This window comes from Hyalella azteca, unplaced genomic scaffold, assembly GCF_000764305.2.
Source record: "Hyalella azteca isolate HAZT.00-mixed unplaced genomic scaffold, Hazt_2.0.2 contig4407, whole genome shotgun sequence".
Taxonomy (NCBI): domain Eukaryota; kingdom Metazoa; phylum Arthropoda; class Malacostraca; order Amphipoda; family Hyalellidae; genus Hyalella; species Hyalella azteca.
This window is the reverse complement of record NW_025934624.1, coordinates 32,098-54,854: the sequence shown is the minus strand read 5'-3', so window position 1 is coordinate 54,854 and position 22,757 is coordinate 32,098. Positions and strand designations below refer to the sequence as shown.

At 39.3% G+C, this 22,757-nt stretch overlaps 1 protein-coding gene across 1 annotated transcript in view; it reads left to right on the top strand.

The window, feature by feature from the left end:
* Positions 1-13,382: 13,382 nt before the first annotated feature.
* The window catches only part of LOC108668613 (glutamate [NMDA] receptor subunit 1), a 29,142-nt gene continuing 19,767 nt past the window's right edge, over positions 13,383-22,757 (top strand). Inside the window, exons 1-8 of the mRNA XM_047880004.1 lie at positions 13,383-13,403; positions 14,713-14,964; positions 16,025-16,213; positions 17,160-17,238; positions 17,271-17,292; positions 18,257-18,430; positions 19,996-20,112; positions 21,154-21,319. Coding sequence (XP_047735960.1) covers positions 13,383-13,403; positions 14,713-14,964; positions 16,025-16,213; positions 17,160-17,238; positions 17,271-17,292; positions 18,257-18,430; positions 19,996-20,112; positions 21,154-21,319 — 1,020 coding nt within the window. The remainder of the gene's footprint in view (positions 13,404-14,712; positions 14,965-16,024; positions 16,214-17,159; positions 17,239-17,270; positions 17,293-18,256; positions 18,431-19,995; positions 20,113-21,153; positions 21,320-22,757) is intronic.

The following is a 22,757-nucleotide window of genomic DNA, read 5'->3' as shown; positions in this document are numbered from 1 at the left end:
CAAGCCTTGATTGACAGGTTTTTGACAGCAGACTAGCGTCGAGTGACTGCTGGCAACAACCGACAAGCGTTGATTGACAGGTTTTTGACAGCAGACTAGCGTCGAGTGACTGCTGGCAACAACCGACAAGCGTTGATTGACAGGTGTAGTCTGCCGACTAGCGTCGAGTGACTGCTGGCAACAGCCGACTAGCGTCGAGTGACTGCTGGCAACAACCGACAAGCGTTGATTGACAGGTGTAGTCAGCCGACAAGCGTCGAGTGACCGACATCAGCCTTGAGTCACTGTCCCAATGCCCGAAGGATGCTGACAACAGCAGCGATGAAGACGAGAATGTGAAGATTTGCAGCGCGTGCAGCGATGGTGGCTACACGCGCATTTCTACTGCCGTGTGCCCTAAGGTAAATGCGCTACCTTTGTTGAAAATTTTAATTGGTAGTACAAAATTATTAACAGTATTTATATATCTGTCGTCAAAGTTGAGCTCATTATTGAGTATACCATTTTGCTTTGTATTGTTATTTAGTAATTTTCATACTGAATTTTTATTTTTAGGGTGGACTATTAATATTTTTCTACAGCACTTCTGTTCTAAATTCTCAAAAAATTTCAGCTCCCGAAAATTTTGTTTTAAAATCATCTTCCATTACAAGTACGCCAGGCATTTTCTGTAAATATATTTTGGGTGTTCGCTGGATGAGCTTCTGTTTTAACATTGTAGAGGTCTTGGATTTATATTATACAACAGACAGATAACAGAGTAATTAATATCAAATGTTTAGGATACCAATTAACTTCACACGTTCCTTTCTTTTTTAACAAAATCACGTGTGATATTTAAATGCTGGATTGCGAGTCGTGTTTCCTTCATCTTAATTTCTGTTTTCAACAATCATTCTACGCAAAACCCAAGTATTTCAAACAATTTCTTTTGACGCATAAAGTATTCTCACATTTCTCTGTGTAATACGGAAAAATTCCGTATCTCCGTTTTTTCAAAGTGAGCTAGGCTAATGGATAATCACAGAGCAATAGATCAGTTTGAACTTATTATTGGACCTTCACACTCAACGAGCAGATGCTTCACTATACAAAGCATTGCTGGGTAAAATCATTCAAATTTTATATACCGTGGCTGCGAAAGTACAGCAAATATCACCTCTTTCAGAAGCAGGAGCGGTCGGCCTTGTGGCACTGCCATTGCTGAATTTTTTTAATTACGCGGCCAATCGAACTTTGTTAAATAATCTTAGGGTCTTATATAGTAACAAAACTGGCAAAAAAGGCGAAGTTGATTGTTTCAGTTTTTAAATCAGTTACACCCACTGAAGCCGCAACTACCAAATTCGTCCGCAAGGAATAGTCCAATTACTATAAAGATATACCTATTAAAAAAAATTAGCGCAGGTTTATTAAAAATGTAGCGAAAAACAGGCGTTCGGATTAAAATAAACACAGTGTCTAGAATCAAGCATACGGTCATTCACGTTGTGTCCATGCATCTACAGGGTCTGCAATAAAAAATTTTCGCAGCTCTGAATGTAAGTCAAAGAGAAGACTGCTCTTTAATCAGTGAAGTTTTTTGTGTTTGGATTGATTTTGGGAATTCTCCTGTACTAAAATCATACAAATACATGGGAAAATAGAGATTCGACCAATGCATCACTCATCTTCATCTTGTTGCATTTTTAAGTTATTCAAAATATACAGATGACTTGGCCTCACTCCAGACGCAAAAGAAGAAAAAAATATTTTAATGGATAAAGAACATTTAACACGTATTTATTTTGCTCCATTATTGTCATTATCCCTCTGAGACTAGAGAAAAATACCAAAAACACGTACAAAAATTTTGTAAATTCACTTAATGTTTCAAAACAGTGAGAAACTTTCGCAAAAACGTGCAAAAGGCAAGAAATTCGTCACAAATGAATTCTGCAAGCTAATGATGAGATTATATATATATGGCCTTTCTCAGCAAGTCCAACATCAATTGAACGAATATTTTAAACTTTTATACTTATTCATTCCAAGTTGGGAAATAAGTTGGGTACCTAGTGACAGTGCATGAAAACATGTCATGTGTCACAGGACATTGTAAATTACATAAGTGAGGAGCGGATGAACATGAGAAAACCCGTTTTTTTATAATAAAAAATCCAGCCCGGATGGGTATACGTAGGTGGGCAGCTCCCAGTGCTTACGTGTACCCAGTACAACCCAGTTCATTATTCAGTGTAACATACAGTTTACATTAATTGACGCTCATCCCTCGAGTTAGGCTGGATTACCGCACAGTTATCGCTATTGTTACGCACATTCTAGCAGACGAAATGATTGGGTCTAAGATCTGATCAGATGTCAAATTTTCGAGAACATGTTATTAAAATTCTCGTTTCCGCTAGTATGACTTGAGTTTGGAAATTATTTCGCCTGAGATTGGATGTGAAAATTTGGATTTTTCCGATTGTTAGAATTGAGAACCTATCATTATATAAAAGTTTAAATCCTTTGAAAAATCACCGAAGACCCTTCTATTACATACGACAGTTCGAAGAAGGTGGGCTAGGTCCCGTTTACATAGTTGCTATGTTGGTTTAGTATAGTTTTCATTACTATGCCTCAAATTAGGATTATCAGTAATATTTGATGGCGTTGTTCAGCTGAATCTTCCTTGAAATATCATATGTCCGGCATCATTTATTTGTGTTTATTTGACCCTAATGTCATAATTGACGTGAATAATCGTTCAATCAGCATAGCAAAGATCATTTCCCCTGACGCTGCTACCCTCGAACCTGAGAGACTGAGCGTGCCTTTAATTTGTGTTAAATGCGGCTGAATTCTAATTGAAATTACGATAATCAAGGCACTTATTCCAGTGTTTTAGGAAATTGTACCAATTTGTTTAGGAATAATGTGAAACTACAAACTAGGGCTAAGAATTGGACACAGCTGTTCGTTGCGTCAAACTGCGTCAAGTTGCGTGTGTGTTTTAGTGTAGAATTTAGTCGGTTTGATGCGCCGACGTTTGTTTTTCTCCTTGATTTGACTCATTTTCATCTTGTTGCCTATCTAATAATCGGAAAACAAGATTAATAGACTTGTATTCATCTGTAATTCTCTTTATATTAGATATTCCGCTTAACTGATGAACGAATTCAAGTTGATATTTCTTTAGCCAATAAAATCTGAGGAATCAATACAATTTTTAATTTCAATACAATTTTTAATTTAATTTCGATACAATTTTCAATTCAATTTCAATACAATTTTTCATTTAATGTTTGACAGCACTCGAGCGGATGTTGCAGGTGATCCAACGCTATAGATTGTGTTGCGCAAAAATAAACGCTCATATACAATCTTTGCGTGCTTAGAGGTTAGAAAACATAACTTTTTTACTAAGGTAAACCAAGTAAACGCATGCTTTGTGTCACGCTTCACGCAGCTTGATAGACAAGTTTTGACGATACGAGTGTGTCGACGAGTTACAGGCATATGATTGTTATGAGTCAGAGGTCGTTTACTATCAATCTCTCATGCGATGTTGGTGTAGGCCGCTAAACAGTAGGGTTTACGCTGAGCCTGCATGGAGAGCATTCACATCAAGCCTAAATGCAGATGAAACTTTTATCTTCTTCTAAAATGAAGCCTGAAATACAGGCATCGTGTGCTTCACTACAGGTCGTCTCGTGAACACTTCTCCTCACACCAGACGATGGCATTCCTGGCAAGTGCAAATGCAGAAGCTCTGATTTTGTGCATGCGAGTTCACAACCTGTGACAATGGTTGAATTCATCAAACGAACTGAATCTGGTAGAGGGAGCTCATTCATCACTTGCATGCCTATATTCAACTTACTTTGCAGGGAGGAATTGCGAACAACTGCCCTATTCAACGGCGAATAAGAATACCCGGAAATAAAATGCCCGAAAATACATATTTAATTATGAAAGAATATGAACCTTCAGTTTTGCCGTATAGCATCGTCGGAACATGGTAGAAATTAGCTAAGGCTTCTGTTACAGGTTGGTTCGGTGTTCTAGTAATCATTTAAATTTCGTTGAATATTTCAATAACCATAACTATATAGTTTTGATAATACTGAGAGTTGTTATTCAGCTCCCGGTCAACGGCGCTTAGTGGAACGTTTTTTAAACCACGGCTAACATTGTGTTATGATCGAGTTAGTACTCTGAAGTCCCTCCCGATTTTCCCGTTAAAAAAGTACACGAATCCCGTACGACAATAATTTTAATCCTTCCTGAATTGTATCGGTTAAGAAGGATCTATAGAATACATAGATTCTTCAAATATTAACGCTGCGTCAAGTAAGGATCAGTACCTTGGAGTTCATTTTAATGCTTTTTCTGTCAATGATGTAAACGAATCCAGTGCATCCACCTGAAAAATGTTGCGCGCATCGCTGCCTTAAAATTATTTCCAGCGCCATGAAATTCGATCCGAATTTTTTTGTCACTAGCATACATTTTCGTGAGAAATGCGTTATCACTTTCTCAAAATTTACTTCGGTGCCTTGCTGTTTGAATGTAAAAGAACCCAGTGAATCCACAGGGGAAATGTGGAATAGCTTCTTCAAGATTATGTTTAGTGCGTTTCAACTGATGTTTTTATGTCACGTGCATGCAATATTTCTGCTAATTCGCGTGTGAGAAATGTGTTTTCACTCGCTCAAGATTTTGTTCAGTGTTTTGCTGTTTGAATGTAGAAAAATCCAGTCAAGATACACGAGAGATGTGGAATAGCTTCTTCATGATAATGTTTAGTTCGCTGTGGTTTCATCCGATATTTTCTGTCACGAAAATACGAGAATGTATTAAGTCCCACAGCAAAGTTCGCAGATCGAGTAGTACCTTTGAGTCTAGATTATGATCTGCTTATAATGGCATCATGCATTCTGACTTCTAGCACACCGGCTGTTATCTTCTGACCTCTAGTATACCGGCTGTTTTCTTCTAACCTCTAGCACACAGGCTGTTATCTTCTGACCTCTAGTATACCGGCTGTTATCCTCTGACCTCTAGCACACCGGCTGTTAGAAGTGAAAATTTCCAAGCGAGCCACGGAAGTGTCGGGAGTTGAGAGTCGATGTTTTGCGTGATGTTACCGATCTTTTGATCAGGTGGCTCTGTCGCAAAGGATTGCAAGGATTGTCTTCGTGCACTTCCTCTCGGCGACACGAGCTTCCACTTTTGTTGCTAGGCTGCATACGAGAGCTTTATTCTTATTGTTGCTAGGCTGCATACGAAAGCTTTATTCTTAAGGCGCATTCTAGGACATGTTTTTCTCAGCGTTGAAGGTCTCTGTTTGCGGGAATATAGAACTACGTACTTAACCAGAATAACCTGAGTAAAATGTCCCCTGAGTTACGTGCTATTCTTACGATGATCTCTATTACCCGAGTAAGTGAGTCTTCAGAATGTTCTTGTGTCGAAACTACGACTGCGTAAACTACGAAACTACGTCGAAACTACGTAAACTACCAAACTACGTATTCTGGGGTATCGTTTCAGTTTTATCATTGGAAGCTGTTCCTGAAAATCCGTTGCACGCAGATTTTTAGCGCATTTTCTCATTTTTGGAAAAATTGCACTATTGTGTTCGCCATGTCCGTCTGTCTGTCCGTCCGTGACCTCAAGTTTTCGTCGACGAGAAAATGCGCTTTCTGTCACTCACTGCAGTAAGTACCGAGTTATATTTTTTGAAAATTTCTCAAATACTTCGATTATTATCTGAAGAAGCCTCCAAAACTCTGGTACTATCGAGTCACTTGAACTATACTCCTCGACTCCACTACAACAGGCACCTACCTTCCGCATCCCAAAGGCCTACTCGACATACAGAACTTGTATCCTTTATTTCTCAACCTACAGAACTCCTTAGGGTATTCCTCATTCTTCACGGCTTCTGATAATATCTAATTATGAAAGTCTTAACCCCCGAAATTTCCCGTCTTCATTCCTCACTATTGCTCTACCTCAAGCAACAACCCTACGCATCCCAAAGGACTTCTACACCACCTGATCTTGCTTCCTCTATCATCGAGGACTCGACCAGCGGAACTTGCCTCCTCCATCCCTAAGGATCCCCCCATTCCCCCACCGGAACTTGTCTCTCGCATCCCCAACAACTCCCCTGCCACCGGAACTGACCTCCCTCTTGCCCCAAGCTCTCCTCCCCGTATCAGTTATTGTCGCTCGCTCAATTTCTTTTAAATATGGCAGGTTTTTACGAATTCTGTAGATTATCGATTTCACTGTTGCCTTCTGCTTTATCGGCTCACTGACTTTTAATCTTCTCTCACTCTCTTGTTCCCACATCTCTTTAATTCGCTGATCTCTTCTCTTGCTCTCGTTCTCCTCTCGAACGCTCAACTCGACCAGCTCTCCTTTCGCCTCTCGCGCCTCCTCGAAGCAATGCTGCTCTCTTTGCGTCTCTTTGCTGTTTGCTTCTCACTGCTGCACGGCTCCTGACCTCACTGCTGCACGGCTCCTGACTTCTAACTGCTGCACGGCTCCTGACCTCACTGCTGCACGGCTCCTGACCTCACTGCTGCACGGCTCCTGACCTCACTGCTGCACGGCTCCTGATCTCAATGATGCATGCTTCCATAATCAGAGAAATGAGAATGTCGTTGTCCAAATATCGATGCAATTTTTGCTCTTCTGTAGGTCATCCTGAAGATGAACATAGGCGTACATATTAGTGCTACGTCCTCTGTCTGCTCTTGCTGTATGTAATAAAGTGTACCACTATTTGTAATGTAACCTATACATTTTTCTGATTGGAGCTTTCATACATGAAGCGTAGTCTTGTAAATTGTAAACGGATGATTACTAGGGTTGCATCACATTTTTCTCGATCATCGTAAAGATTTTTGATCAATAAATTAGTTGTGCTGAGGCAGGAAACTGGGCATGAGGCTGCAGCATGAAGCTTAGGCATGAAGCTGAGGTATGAAGCTGTGGCATGAAGCTGAGGTATGAAGCTGTGGCATGAAGCCGAGTCTTGAAACTGAGGTATGAAGCTAAGGCATGAAACTGAAGCACGAAACTGAAGCATGAAACAGAGGCATAAAACTGAAGCATGAAAGTGAGGCATGAATCTGAGGTATGAAAATGAGGCATGAAGCTTATTCATGAAGCTTATTCACGAAGCTGATGCATGAAACTGAGGTATGAAACTGAGGCATGAAGCTTATGCATGAAGCTGAGGCATTTCTCCCTGCCTCGCACGTCCGGAGCGCGACTCGCAACTCAGGCCCGCGATAAGCCATCTCATTTAGCTCGTCTAGCTGGCGAGCCAAGATATTTGAGTCGTAAAGAGATAACGGCAACTGCGCTACCAGATAAAATCTTGGCAGGTTCTTAGAGCGGTCAAGTGCGACCGCCTCCGCGACGGCTTAGCATTTATGCTGAGCCCCGTGCTGACAAGCGAGATACGGGACACTGATATGTCTGTACATGGTTTGCAGAGTCTGTAGAGTCTGTACATGGCTTGTAGGGTCTGTAGGGTCTGTACATGGCTTGTAGGGTCTGTAGGGTCTGTACATGGCTTGTAGGGTCTGTAGGGTCTGTACATGGCTTGTAGNGCTTGCAGGTTCTGCACATAGCTTGCAGGTTCTGCACATGGCTTGCAGGTTCTGCACATGGCTTGCAGGTTCTGCACATGACTTGCAAGGTCAGCACATATGGCTCGCAGAGTTTGCTGGGTCTATAGCACGTAATTTGCAGGGACTATACTATATATTTGCAGGGTCTGTAATGACTTGCATGGTCTACACATGACATGGCAGTGTCTATGCGTGATATACTTTTAATCTGTAATGACTTGTAAAATTTTCACAGGACTTGCAATACGACACGTGGCTTCTAGAACCGGTGAATTATTTACGTTTACATAAACGAATTATAAACGTTTACATAAAATTATACTAAATTCTCGCGAGCTACTCATGTCCTCCCACCGTTAATTTCTCCTGTACAGCAGAAGGCGATCTTTTACTCCAGTGTCTTCGGTCTTATTCGCTGGGGGCTGAACTTCATTCAAACGCAGGTTGTTGGTACTCCCGTCGTACCGATAAAAACGTGAACGCCTTCATGTCCGAGCTCGCTTTTTAACCGACTTATGCCGCTTTTTATGTTTCATGTTGTTGCAACTGGATGATGTTTCAGCTGGATGATGTTTCAGCTGAATGATGTTCTAGATGCATAATGTTCCAGCTGCATGTTGTTCCATCTGCGGGATGTTCCAGCTGCATAATGTTCTAGCTGCATGATGTTCCAGTTGCATGATGTTCCAGCTGCATGATGTTCAGCTGCATGATGTTCCAGCTGCGGGATGTTCCAGCTGCATGTTGTTCCAGCTGCGGGATGTTCCAGCTGGATGATGTTTCAGCTGAATGACGTTCCAGCTGCATGTTGTTCCAGCTGCATGTTGTTCCAGCTGCATGATGTTCCAGCTGCATGTTGTTCCTGCTGCGGGATGTTCCAGCTGCATGATGTTCCAGATGCATGTTGTTCCAGCTGCATTATGTTCCAGCTGCATAATGTTCCAGCTGCATGTTGTTCCAGATACATGTTGTTCCAGCTGCACGATTTTCCAGCTGAATGATGTTTTAGTTGCTGCAGAAACATTTACCGCCAGTTTTTTTTGCAAGCTCATGACATTCGTCCAATCGAGCCTTACTTATGGCAATATTCGTCACAAGTGACACCCCACAATCTTATCACCTCACAATCTTATAACGAGGGTCTCTCTCGCCCTGCGTATCAAAACGACCTCACCAAAAACATTAGAAAAAATTGCTTAAATTTTTTCTAAGTTAATGTTGTATTTGATTGTATTCATGTTTAAACTGGTGCTTTCGTTCACTTCATTGCCATGCCAATTTAACCAGCAATGAGAACCTTTTTTGGTCGAAGGAAATGGTATAAATATTGGATTGGAGAAAGTAATCATCATTTGATCAATGGAATGTCTAAAAGTTTAATGATATAATCTATTTCTTACCGTTTTTCTAACCGTGTAAAATTTTTGGCTGAGAAGAAGTTTATATATTTTATTAGAAGTTTATACTATTTTCGACGGTTTGCGATGGATCACAAGGTTAAATTCTCGACACGACATCAGCGAGACGCCGTCGAGAGGCAATAAAATTTTTCTTGCGATCGAGGTCAGATGACCTCGACAATCGAGGTCAGATGACCTTACTCATATACTCATTTAATCTAAGAAAATGTTCTGCATACCTTTTCAATGTTAAATAGGAAGTAAAGAACGGAAATCGCCTTTTTTCCTCTACTAAAAACTGGACAAGAATTTAATTTTAGACCTCTCGAGTCGTAGCTTTTGCGCCTGGCAGCGGCTTTGGCTGCTCCAAGGAGCTCATGCCGTTATTCATGCCCTTATTCATGCCCTTATTCATGCCGTTATTCATGCCCTTATTCATGCCGTTATTTCAACGCTCGTACGTTGAGAAGATCGGGCAGAAGCGTTACTATTTATGTGCGCTCAATAAAGTGTTCTTGGCCCTGGTCATGTTGCCCAGAAGTGATGGTTATGCAAGTATTCGAGGTATTGGATTCTATATTCAAAATATTACGTGGAAATTTCAGAGAACGAAAGCTGTTGACCTGAGGTTACGCAAAATAATTTCTTTAGATAATTTGCCTCTCATACAGCCCAGCAAGAGGCGCCATTGAAAGTTGTCCCAGGGATTTTCTTGCGCTGAACTCTTGTAAAAACATCGGCGAAGAATCACGTATTGACCTCCACCTTATAACAAGGCATTCACCTCGCAGCATCGAATGAATCCTTGGCAACAGTCTTTACATTTATTTATTTATTATTTATATTCAAATACAAATTTATTCTTTATATTCGACTTCATATCGGTATATTGAATTTGCGAGCGCCTCAACCTCAATTACTTTACCCTCACAATTCACCTCGCAGTATCGAATGAATATATGGCAAACACCTGTAAATTTATCCGCTTGTTCTGCGGTAATGCTGTTTGGTAAGCCGAAATGTTTCATTTAGTTGTACGAAAAATTACATACATATTTATGAGCATTCGTTGCGGCATTTCCGTACAAGTTGGTTATTAAACAATCATCTCGTGCAGTAGCATAGGTTTAATTAAGTCACTGATGAATCATGTTTAAAGCACTTTAATTCTCCACCCTATTATACGAACACATAAAATGATCAATAAAGAATTATGTTAACACTTTGACACTTCACTGTTTTTATTTGGTTGCTTCGCTTTTGAGACTAACTTTTGATTTGAGTCTTGGTTAGAGTCTATTGATTTGAGGCTTTTCTAAAAGATACAAATTGAGTAGATAAATAATGGTAAGCTAAAAATTAAACGTATTCCTAAATATATAACCTAAATATCCACGCAATTTGTTTACATCAAATCTATTCACATATATATATACACATCAATACACATCCCAACGTAGCACCCATGCACCGTCGCTCCGGCTTTCCACGCAGCAATAATCATCGAACCTTATATAGCATTTCGCACATTTATTCCGGAGAACTCTGAACTAAAATCACAAACAAAATTTAGAATAATATACCATTTTGGAACAAATATTACCGCATCGCATTACAATAAAAATAACAAACGATTTCTATCCTCTACAAGGTGTATATGTGGGAACCAATAAATACCTACGTGACAAACCCTTGTAAATTCAAAGTATCGGTGAATTAAAACAGATTGACACAAACAAACCAAATATGAAGGCCTTGTGTCAATTTTGAAACATCGGTAACTCGTCGGTTTAAGCTTTAATTGAATAAAATGAATTCCCTATGAGGCCTTATTTATTATCGTGGAAGATACTGTATCTGATGAATTTCTCTGAGTAAATCTCGAGTGTGAAGCTGTTGAGTTTTCTGAAAATCCCATGAACGGTTGACATTGGACGAATTTTAGTAACATGCTAACAAAAGTAACTAGTTATCCTGCATACCATTTTAATTTCACGAAAATATGCTTAATTTTTATGAAAAAGCACTTCTATAATATGAGAAATTATTGAGAAGATGGTGACACAAAAAAAAAATAAAAATAAAGTGAACAAACGTCGACACAAACATGTGCATTCGGTAGGTAGTAATTTATTGCATCAAGGTTGGAATATCAGGATTAAATGGGTCACATAAAAGAAAAAATCGAGTCGTACAATTGTAAAAAATTGCCTCTATATAGCCAGGCCAGTTTTCAAAGTTTCCAAGTTTTCAAGTTTCAAAGACTTCATTAGGTTAAATTTGACCCACTAGTAACAATTAAAGAGATTAAGTGAGTCTCTAATAATTTATAAAAATAATAATAATTAACCCGAGTCATTTAACGACATTCGTGGTGAGAATCAATGCAAGTTCATTGCTTGTTCAATATCCACTAATTCCTGTAAGTGCAGTGCTGAAAAAGATTTACAAGTTATCTATTAATTGGCAATTAAATAGTAATATTTTCAGCAATTTATAAGAGAAATATTTTTACTATAATTTAATTGAAGTGCATATTTTTATTAGGGGATATTGGGGTTTAAAGGAAAGTTGCAGTAAACTTGTAGCGTATGCAAAAATGCAGTTCATAATGCTGGCATAATTAATGAAATGAAATTAGTCGCTTATAGCCTCATTAGTATCGACCAAGTAAGTGATCACCGAAACTAGGGAAGTAAGTGATCACCGCACAAAATGTGTTCATCCCTTATATTTTATCTTCCAGTCTCCACCTTTCCCTTCTCTTCCTTCTCTACCACCCACTCGAATGACTCGCTCTTATTTCTTTTCCCCATTCTTCCTGATCTTTCTTCCGTGTTCCCACTCTTCCTCTCTCACTCTCTTCCTGGTCGATATATCGGCATGTCCTCGACCGCTGCCACCTGCTGGTGTGGCAGCTGCCACCTGCTGGTTTAGCAGCTACCACCTGCTGGTGTAGCAGCTACCACCTGCTGGTGTAGCAGCTACCACCTGCTGGTGTAGCAGCTGCAACCTGCTGGTGTAGCAGCTGCCACCTGCTGGTGTAGCAGCTGCCACCTGCTGGTGTAGCAGCTGCAACCTGCTGGTGTAGCAGCTGCAACCTGCTGGTGTAGCAGCAGCTACACCACGAGACTGGCGATCTGAACGAGACTTGATACATTGCCTGCATTCAGGATCTGTGAATACATTTTTATTGTTACTTATATATCAGAAATAAATGAAAACTAATTTCGCTTATCTGCACCAATCACTCAGTAATTGCTTGGGCTCGCTAAGCACACGTCACGCTTTAAGAGCTCACTTCAAATTGTTAGCAAAGCTTAAATTCCTCCACTTTCATTTAATTTTATTTGAAAATTTTCTGAACAGTGTTGATTTGAACGCGTTTTGTCGGAAATATTAATACCTGGAATAAGGGTTAAGTTTCTGAAAACGTGGAAATACAGCTGTTTCACCTAAATATGCTGTTTATTGTATAATTCAGGGATTTGTATATGACATTCGGTCACCTGAGTTTTATATAATATTCGGTGTAATTGTTACACAAACTTCGCTGTATCATGTCACGCAATAAATGTGTAACATAAAAAACGTGTGTACGGTATAGTCTCAGCTTTTATTTGATCTTCATTTAATACGTTGATGCCTCAAGCTACTCTATATATTAAAAAAAATTATGTGACACGTACGTTATTCTATCATGCTACGCCATCCATTTTCAACCCAAAATGCTTCTGTGTCATGCCACGTTATGCCTTTATAACGAGATAAACTGGTAATTTTCATACTCATATTTTGTGACATACCTTATGCAAAAATGTCACGTGTTATGCTATCATCTTCGTTTTTTTCCTTTCACCGTTTATTTGCGTGTGCTTACGGCAGATTAAGACATGACTAACGAGACTCGTTCCATTTTCGGTATATTTACGTGTTCTTACGACAGATTAAGACACGACTCTCAAGTCCCGTTCCATTACCGGTATATTTGCGTGTGCTCACGTGGCAGGGGCAGCTGTGCCGCGACGGTGGTGCTGGTGAGCGCCCTGCTGCTGGGGGGCTACAGGGTGAGCGCCCAGACGAGCAACACGGAGCCTGTCTTCTTCAACATCGGCGGCATCCTGTCGGACAACGCCTCCGACGCTCACTTCAATTGATTCTTGCGAAAAAAAGTTACATAAATGTGTGGTTACTAGCGTGACTTGTCTTTTGGAGCTGGTATCAAAGTACCAGGTCCAATTAATGTATATTAATTGGACCGCTTATACATTAATTAATCTCATTAATGTATAAGCGGTAATTTCATCTAGGTTTTCATTAATTTTAACGCCAAGCAGGCATTAGGATGGAGACGCACGAGCTAAACGTCTATATTTCAATAAAAAGCTAAAATCACCACAAAAATTACCCTTTTTCATTTTTTATATAATGTTTGAACAAACAATTTGCTGTTCTGATGATAGTAAAAAATAACTAATGTATTAATATGTACAAATATTTATAAAATGTTTATGTATTATTATATATAAAAAATTAAAATTCCACATCGATTGTCATTGTGTTATTTGTATCACAAGTCCCGTAGCAATGTCGCGACGTGTATTTCAGCTACCTTCATTGTCATCTTTGTTCGCTGAATATTTTCGTAATAGTAACGTCTTTTAATCCTGCGTCTCGTTCAAACACAGGTCTTTGACGTCCAAGATGTTTGTGTAATGAACACATAAATCTTGGCTACAAACACACACACGTTGTCTGATCTCATGCTTGAGTTTACCCCAGGCTTGTGTTAGTATACATTGAGAGGCGTAAACGTTACATGTACGATCTTGCCGGATACTTTCTTATAGCTGGGCATGTTCTTGGTACTTTATTGTAACAGGAATAAAAACCTGTTGTAAGAAAACGTTCTCTTCAACCGCCTGTTTTGTGAATTATATTGAAGTCTTGTAAGCTAAGCAGAAGATTACTGAACTCGTGTAATCTGCCGCTAAAAGAGGTAAAGCTGTGTGTCTCTGGTGACTTTTGTACCCGATTTCATAATTTATGTTTTTAAATAACGTCTAGTGTACAAAAGATCCATAATTACTTAGTATGTATACTGGTACATTTAGTATACAAAGTATCTGCGAAGATCACATACCTAAGGCGTTTATTAACATCTCTGATAAATATCAGGTATGCAGATCATTGCTTTCATGCAGCTTCCATAGAGTTCCTTCGTTTCTTAACTGCATTCTTGGCAGGAAGGATTCATAAAGGCTTAACAATTTTACCCGCAGTAACTTCCGTCACGATTTCAATTGCAGAGCGGAAACTTATGTGCAGTCTACGGGAATAACGCAGAATATTTTATTTAGAGCTTTCAAAATAAAAGTCGGCGGAATTTACACCTGACATTTCATTACAAACCTGCTTATAAACTGATTGTTAAGACTGCGGGACATATAATCTTTTTTGAACGTTTGATGCCGTCGTTTATTGAAAATATGAATAATTATTTTTCTCACCTATTTTAGGTAGAAAATTGTGTGTGGATTTAATTTTTATTTGTTAAAAAACGTTTACTATATTCATTACCTTATACCATCACAAATCTCACCTGAATATATTCTACTCAACCCTATTTTTAAATCCACTATAAAAATATTGCATAGATTCTCTATTTCTCGCAGAGAATAAACCAAGACAAGGCGTACGTTGACCCTGAACGGCTGCTTCGCAACGTCACGATGTTGATGGACTCTAACCCCATCCGCACGGCGCTGGAAGTGTGCAAACAACTCGTGTCAGAGTCCGTATACGCGGTGATTGTGTCGCACCCTTTGAACGGGGACCTGTCTCCGGCTGCCGTATCCTACACCAGCGGCTTCTACCACATCCCTGTCATCGGCATCTCTTCCAGGGACAGCGCTTTCTCTGATAAGGTAAGATAGGTTGTCAGAGTAGAGATTAGTTTAGTTTAATGTTTCTTTTTGTAGTTGTTCGGTTTAATCTCGATTGGAAAAATACGTCACTGCCTCATACACCAGCGGCTTGTACGACATTACTGTCATCGCCTTTTCGTCCAAGCAGAGCGCCTTTTCTGATAAATTAAGCGAATTTTTTTGGTTTTATTTTAGTTTTATCGTGTATCGTGCCATTTTGCTCTGGTTTTGTTTCGTATGCATGTCTGCGTCAAGTCGATAAGTATATTTTTTTATCAGGGACTTTTATTTGTTGTCGTAAGTTGTCCTATTATTTCAATCTGATTGATTTAGTGATATTGTTCAACTTTAGATAGATTTTTCATATTATTTATTTTCCTGCATCACAGTGTAGATTTTCCTTTCCAAACGTTTGTGCTAGTCACCGGCTAGCTTCTGATGAGACAGGACCAGAATGTATTTGTATACGATGAATGGAAGAATGCTTTTTTTTTGGCTATTCATTCTCCACGTAAGGTGATTTTTTTAGCAGTTTTATCTTATCTTCTATCATATTCTCAATGATGTTTTGCGTGGTCCAGAACATCCCCATTTTTATAAGTTTATCTCTTTCTTCATCATCATGTTATATCAAGTCCTGAGTGATTCATTGAGTGCTTCAGGACATCCACGTATAAGAGGACTTATTTATATTATTTGTTATTCTATCATATTCCTAATGACGTGTCACATGGGCCACAACATCTACGTGCAACTATCCTTAATGATGTGGTGCGTGATCTAGACCGCCCTAGTAAGTTGACTCAACTTTATCTTATCTTCTATATCATTTAATGATATATCGCGTGATTAAGAACATCCACATGTAACTGTCCTTAATGATCTGGTGCGTGCGTTATCTAGATGCTCGCTCTTGTAAGTTGACTCAACTTTACCTTATCTTATATCATATCTTTTGCTCATTTATTTGAGTGAACAGGCCTATTGCTGTATTGCTGGTCATCAAGGGGGATTAAAGGATCTTATATAATATCTTTTAATGATATATCGCATGGTGCAGAACATCCACGTATCGTTCCTGCGGACGGTGCCGCCGTACAGCCACCAGGCGGACGTGTGGGTGGAGCTCGTCAAGACGTTCCAGTACTCGCAGGTGATCTTCGTGCACTCCTCTGACACCGACGGCAGGGCGCTGCTCGGTCGCTTCAGGAACAACGCCCAGAACCACGAGGACGACAAGGACATCAAGGTAATCTTTTTATTATGAATAGCATACCAAGTTTTATGAAGAAATCGAGGTGGATGCTTGTTTTGCGTGGTGCTTAGGATATCAAATAACGCTCAGAACCACGAGGACGACAAGGACATCAAGGTGGCTGAATTTTTTTTATTATGAATAGCATACCAAGTTTTGTAAAGAAATCGAGGTGGATGCTTCTTTTTGCGTATTTTTTTCTCTTGCTTATGATATCAATTGCCCACAAACGCGAGGAAGACAAGGACTTCTAGGAACGCGCATTTTTGTGTATTATAATGCAAAACATTATGCATAGAGTATTATGAATAATGCGTTATATGTGCTTAGGATTCCAAAGATTGCCCACAGATACTACTAGCGAATCAAAAAATGCGCATCGTTGCGTGTGTTTTGTGACCTCCAACGCTTATTCGTCCCAAGTTTGTTGACGATGCGTCTCATTGTATTTACGGATGAGAATGATATCTATTGGTAGTATGGCAATCACAGTGGAAGCCTGTGGGAGATCGAGGAATTCTTCTATATTAATATGATACCAATTCTTGAGTGGGTGCCTCAAGTTCGTCTACGTGTCTAACAGGAAAGGGCACTTCTTATAATCTTTGCGTATAGACAAGATGTTAAGTTGATGAAGGCATCAGTGTTGGTGTATAATTTTTTTCTTCGTATAGATTGGATTGAAGGTTTCATAAAATAATCGTCCAAAGTGCTGCACTGGTAACTGTAGTAGGAATATTATATTAAGTTCGGTGAAAGCATCAACGAAAGTACAGGTGGAGATGATGATCGAGTTTGGTAGTTACTAACACTATTCTGTACTCACCATACAAATCTATAACTTACTTGATGGTACAGGTGGAGATGGTGATCGAGTTCGATAGTTACTAACACTATTCTGTACTCACCATACAAATCCATAACCTACTTGATGGTGCAGGTGGAGATGGTGATCGAGTTCGAGCCTGGCCTGAACGAGTTCGTGGACCACCTTAGTGAGTTGTTATCCTCTATGCAGAGTGAGTTGTTATCCTCCTCTATGCTGAGTGAGTTGTTATCCTCCTATATGCAGAGTGAGTTGTTATCCTCCTCTATGCAGAGTGAGTTGTTATCCTCCTCTATGCAGAGTGAGTTGTTATCCTCCTCTATTCAGAGTGAGTTGTTATCCTCATCTATGCAGAGTGAGTTGTTGTCCTCCTCTATGCTGAGTGAGTTGTTATCCTCCTCTATGTTGAGTGTGTTGTTATCCTCCTCTATGCAGAGTGAGTTGTTATCCTCCTCTATTCTGAGTGAGTTGTTATCCTCCTCTTTGCGGAGTGAGTTGTTATCCTCCTTTATGCTGAGTGAGTTGTTGTCCTTCTCTATGCTGAGTGAGTTGTTATCCTCTTCTATGCTGAGTGAGTTTTTATCCTCCTCGATGCAGAGTGAGTTGTTATCCTCTAGTTGTTATCCTCCTGTGCGCTTAGCGACTCAATTTCATAGTGCAGTTGATTACAGTATATGCTAAGCTCCTAAGTTTGTTATGATTATTTCGTTTTGTGTTTAATTGGGTGTTGCGAGTTGTTATCTATGAATTTAGTACCTCTTTCAGTAAATTATTGACTTACGTTACTGATAATTATTCTGTTCATCCTCAGCAAATTATTCACTTTTTGAAAAAATTAACAAATTAGCACTTTTTGAAATTTTGCTAATCTGAAAAAATTAGCACAATTTGAAATTTTGCTAATTTGAAAAAATTAGCACTATTTGAAATTTTGCTACATTGAAAAAATTATCGCAATTTGAAATTTCGCAAATTTGAAAAAATTAGCACAATTTGAAATTTTGCTAATTTGAAAAAAGCACTATTTGAAAAATTCCCAAAGCAATTTTTTTACTTAGGCCTCAAAAATAAAATTTATTTTCCCCCTCAGCAAGCAAGACGCCGCTAAGATCATCCACGACGCGTCCTATGAAAAAATTAACACTATTTGAAGAATTCCAAAATCAAATTTATTTTACTCAGGCCTCAAATAAATTTTTTTCCCCCCGCAGCAAGCAAGACGCCGCTAAGATCTTCCACGACGCGTCCTACTTCAACATGACCGGCCAGGGCTACGTGTGGATAGTCACCGAGCAGGCGCTCTCCAGCAAGGGCGTGCCCGTGGGCACCGTGGGCCTCAAGCTCGTCAACGCGTCTAACCAAGACGCTCACATCACCGACAGCTTGTAAGTAAAAAAATGTACCTATTCACTTAATAATTAGTTTGTAAGTCAACAAAAAAATGCTTATTTAATTTATTAATTAGTTTGTAAGTCAACAAAAAAGTGCCTATCTACTTAAATAAACAAGTTGTAAGTCAACAAAAACGTGCATATTTACTTTAATAATTAGTTTGGAAGTCAATAAAAACGTGGCTATCTACTTGAACAATTAATTTGTAAGTCAACAAAGATGTGCATATTCACTTTAATAATTAATTAGTAAGTCAAGAAAAAACGTACCTATTTACTTTAATAATTAGTTTGTAAGTCAACAAAAACATGCATATTTACTTTAATAATTAGTTTGTAAGTCAACATGAACTTGCTTATTTAATTCAATAATTAATTTGCAAGTCAACAAAAATGTGCTCATTTACTAAATTTGTAAGTCAACAAAAGTGTGCTCATTTATTATAATAATTAATTTGCAAGTCAGCAAAAACGTGCCTTTTTTTAATAATTAATTTTTGTGTCAATAAAAACGTTCCTATTTACTTATTCCTTACGTTCTTCATTAAACTTAACGTGCTTTGTAACTCCTAATGCAATGAAGTTACAAGATGATAATATAGATTATAGATGATGATTATCATTCATTGATAACATTCATTACGTATGATATACACCTTTAATTTCTCACAAGCGGTATCAGTTATAAAAATGATATCATAGATTTATTATAGATGATGATTATCTGTCATTGATAACATTCATTACGAATGATATACTACACCTTTAATTTCTCACAAGCGGTATCAGTTATAATTATAGGCTCCTCATATTTCTTCCACGCACTATATAAGTTATTTATGACCAATAGAGGTCAATTATGTAAATACCCTCCTAAATCTTAAATCTTGAATAAATTTCGATGGTAAATTTTTCGCTTAAAAACATGGGCAAATAAAGTAGCGTGTATTTCTTAGTAGCACGTTTAAGAATAAAGGCTAAAACCAAAAAAGTTGCATAAAACATTTTACTGAATAAAAGTTATAGCTAAGTTATAAGTTAATTAGTTAGCTATAACTAAGTTAGTTATAGCTAAGTTATTCATCTAGGACTTTTATTCAGTAAAATGTTTTATGCAACTTTTTTGGTTTTAGCCTTTATTCTTAAACTTAGTAGCGCGTGTCTTGAGTGGTTAATATGTCCTCAGATACGTGTTGGCCGTGCAATGTACGTGTAGCTAGAAGTATGTTAGTATTGGTTGGCAAAAGTTGTTCATTTAAGCAGGTTTCATTGAAGACCAGAATGATTGATACGTTTCGAATGATTGATACATTCGCAACGTTGTTAAAGAATTAAAAATGTCTATCGGTACTCTGATTTTCGATTTACCAGTGCCAACGAAAAATGTTGTTTGATCTATTGAAAAAACTAATAAGAAAATTCTCAATTAAACAAATTCTCTGGTCTTCAATGAAACCTGCCTAGAAGTATGTAGGTACATGGATCTACAAGTATGTAGGTACGTGGATCTAGAAATATTTCTCATGTATATCTGAGTTGTATGGTTGCCCTGCCCGCAGGTATGTGTTGGCGGGCGCTCTAAAGAAGCTGCACGAGAAAGAGAACACCACCAACAGTCCCCCTAAGGACTGCGATAACACCGGCAGCCATTGGGAGACTGGCAAGGTTTTGTTCAAGTAAGGCGTTGGTCCTCACTACTTTAGGGATAATTTATTAACTTTATTTCAATACGACGAAGCAGTTTTGGTTCTTTTTTCGACGTTATTTGGGAACATTTATTAGCTTAATTTCAATATGATATCGCATTTTAGGTTAATTGTTCAATCACTGGAAATGAGATATTCGGCGTCTTGACTCATCCTAGCATTTGACATTCTAATTCGCACAAATAGCAATCATCCATGTCGCTGTCATCCCGTTTCTGCTATTTATTTTCGTCTAATCGTGCACACGGTCTTCTGCCGTATGATCTTCATACAGGGTGCATTATGAAAGTAATGAGCATATTCTGGCAAATAACATTTATTGATCGCAATTTGTACAAATGTTCAATATTCTTCAAAATACATTGCTCCTGCATCAATACACTTGCGGAGACGTGCTTGCCACGCCTGAAAGGCACCCTGGAACTCCTCCACGGGAATGCCTCTCAGCAACGTTGTAACGTGGTGTTGCATGTGGAAAAGGCTGAGTTTACAGTTTGTCCTTGCGGTACAAACTCACAATGGACTATTCATCGGATGTTAAAGAAGACAATGATCAACGTTTTGATCGCAAAACTTCGCACACACGATCCACGTTCTCTTCAGTTTGGGTTGTTGTTTGGGCGTCCTGAACGGGGTTCGTCGGCGACCTCCTCCCGGCCCACCTCGAACGCCTTGTGCCACTTCCCAGATTGTGATCTTAAAAAGGCAGTCGTCCTTGAAGGCTTCTTGCAGCATCTGCATGGAATGTTTCGGTTGCATTATTCCAAGCCTCACGCAGAACACACTTCGCGCGGAGGCTCGTTTCACCGTTCATACTGCTTGAACTCAACCGACGACCGGATGCACTGAAAGGGCATATCCCCCACCACATTCCCCAGCCGGTTTGACCGCGCCGCCATCTATCGTCGCGTCACAATAACATCATGCTCATTGCTTTCATAATGGACTCTGTACCTCTTGACGAGGTATACCGAGGATATAATAGCCGGTTATAGCACAGCTGCGTTACAGATACATCCAGAACGAGGTGTTGGAGAACGGACTCACCGGGAAGGTGGCGTTTGACGAGAGCGGTGACCGCATCAACGCGGAGTACACCATCATCAACATACAGGAGGATGAGTCATCACACACCAAGCGCAAGGGCGTTCCTGTCGGCGAGTTCATCTATAATAAGGTACGAAGTGGGGTAATACGGTACGAAGTGGGGTAATAAGGTACGAAGTGGTTATGAGAGTCATATATGGGGTAATATGGTGCGTTGTTGGTATATGGGGTAATAAGGTACGTCGTGGGGTAATACGGTACGAAGTGGGTATGAAGAGTCATATGATATGGAGTAATTAGGTACGTTGTTGGTATATGGGCTAATATGGTGCCTTGTTGGTATATGGGGTAATATGGTGCCTTGTTGGTATATGGGGTAATATGGTGCGCCGTGGGTATATGGGGTAATATGGTGCGTCGTGGGTATATGGGATGATATGGTGCGCCTTGGGTATATGGGGTAATATGGTGCGTCGTTTTGCCTAAAGATTGCCTAAAAAAGTACAAGCTTGGTGATTGCCTAAAGATTGCCTAAAAAAGTACAAGCTTAGTGATTGCCTAAAGATTGCCTAAAAAGTACAAGCTTAGTGATTGCCTAAAGATTGCCTAAAAAGTACAAGCTTAATGATTGCCTAAAGATTGCCTAAATATCACAAGCTTAGTGATTGCCTAAAGATTGCCTAAAAAAGTCCAAGCTTTGTGATTGCCTAAAGATTGCCTAAAAAGTACAAGCTTAGTGATTGCCTAAAAAAGTACAAGCTTAATGATTGCCTAAAAAAGTACAAGCTTAATGATTGCCTAAAGATTGTCTAAATATCACAAGCTTAGTGATTGCCTAAAGATTGCCTAAAAAAGTCCAAGCTTTGTGATTACCTAAAGATTGCCTAAAAAGTACAAGCTTAGTGATTGCCTAAAAAGTACAAGCTTAGTGATTGCCTAAAAAAGTACAAGCTTAATGATTGCCTAAAAATTGACTTATAAAAGTACAAGCTTGGTGATTTCGCTAAAGATCTTACGATACCGTCATTAATGTTGAACATTTAGTTTCTGTATGATCATCAATGACGTTTTTTACGCATTCGGTGCCAAAGCTAAACTATTCATAAACTTATGACCAACACGTATATACGTAATTCACGTTGAAGAAAAGTTTTTCCTGAACGTTCTTATCCTAATTTGAACTAGAGCTTCGTTGGAAACATTACTAGACTCGCCACATCACCAGACTTGCCACATCACCAGACTTGCCACATCATCAAACTTGCCACATCACCAAACTTGCCACATCACCAAACTTGCCACATCACCAGACTGCCACATCACCAGACTTGCCACATCACCAGACTTGCCACATCACCAAACTTGCCTCATCACCAGACTTGCCACATCACCAGACTTGCCACATCACCAGACTTGCCACATCACCAGACTTGCCACATCACCAGACTTGCCACATCACCAAACTTGCCACATCACCAGACTTGCCACATCACCAGACTTGCCACATCACCAGACTTGCCACATCACCAGACTTGCCACATCACCAGACTTGCCACATCACCAGACTT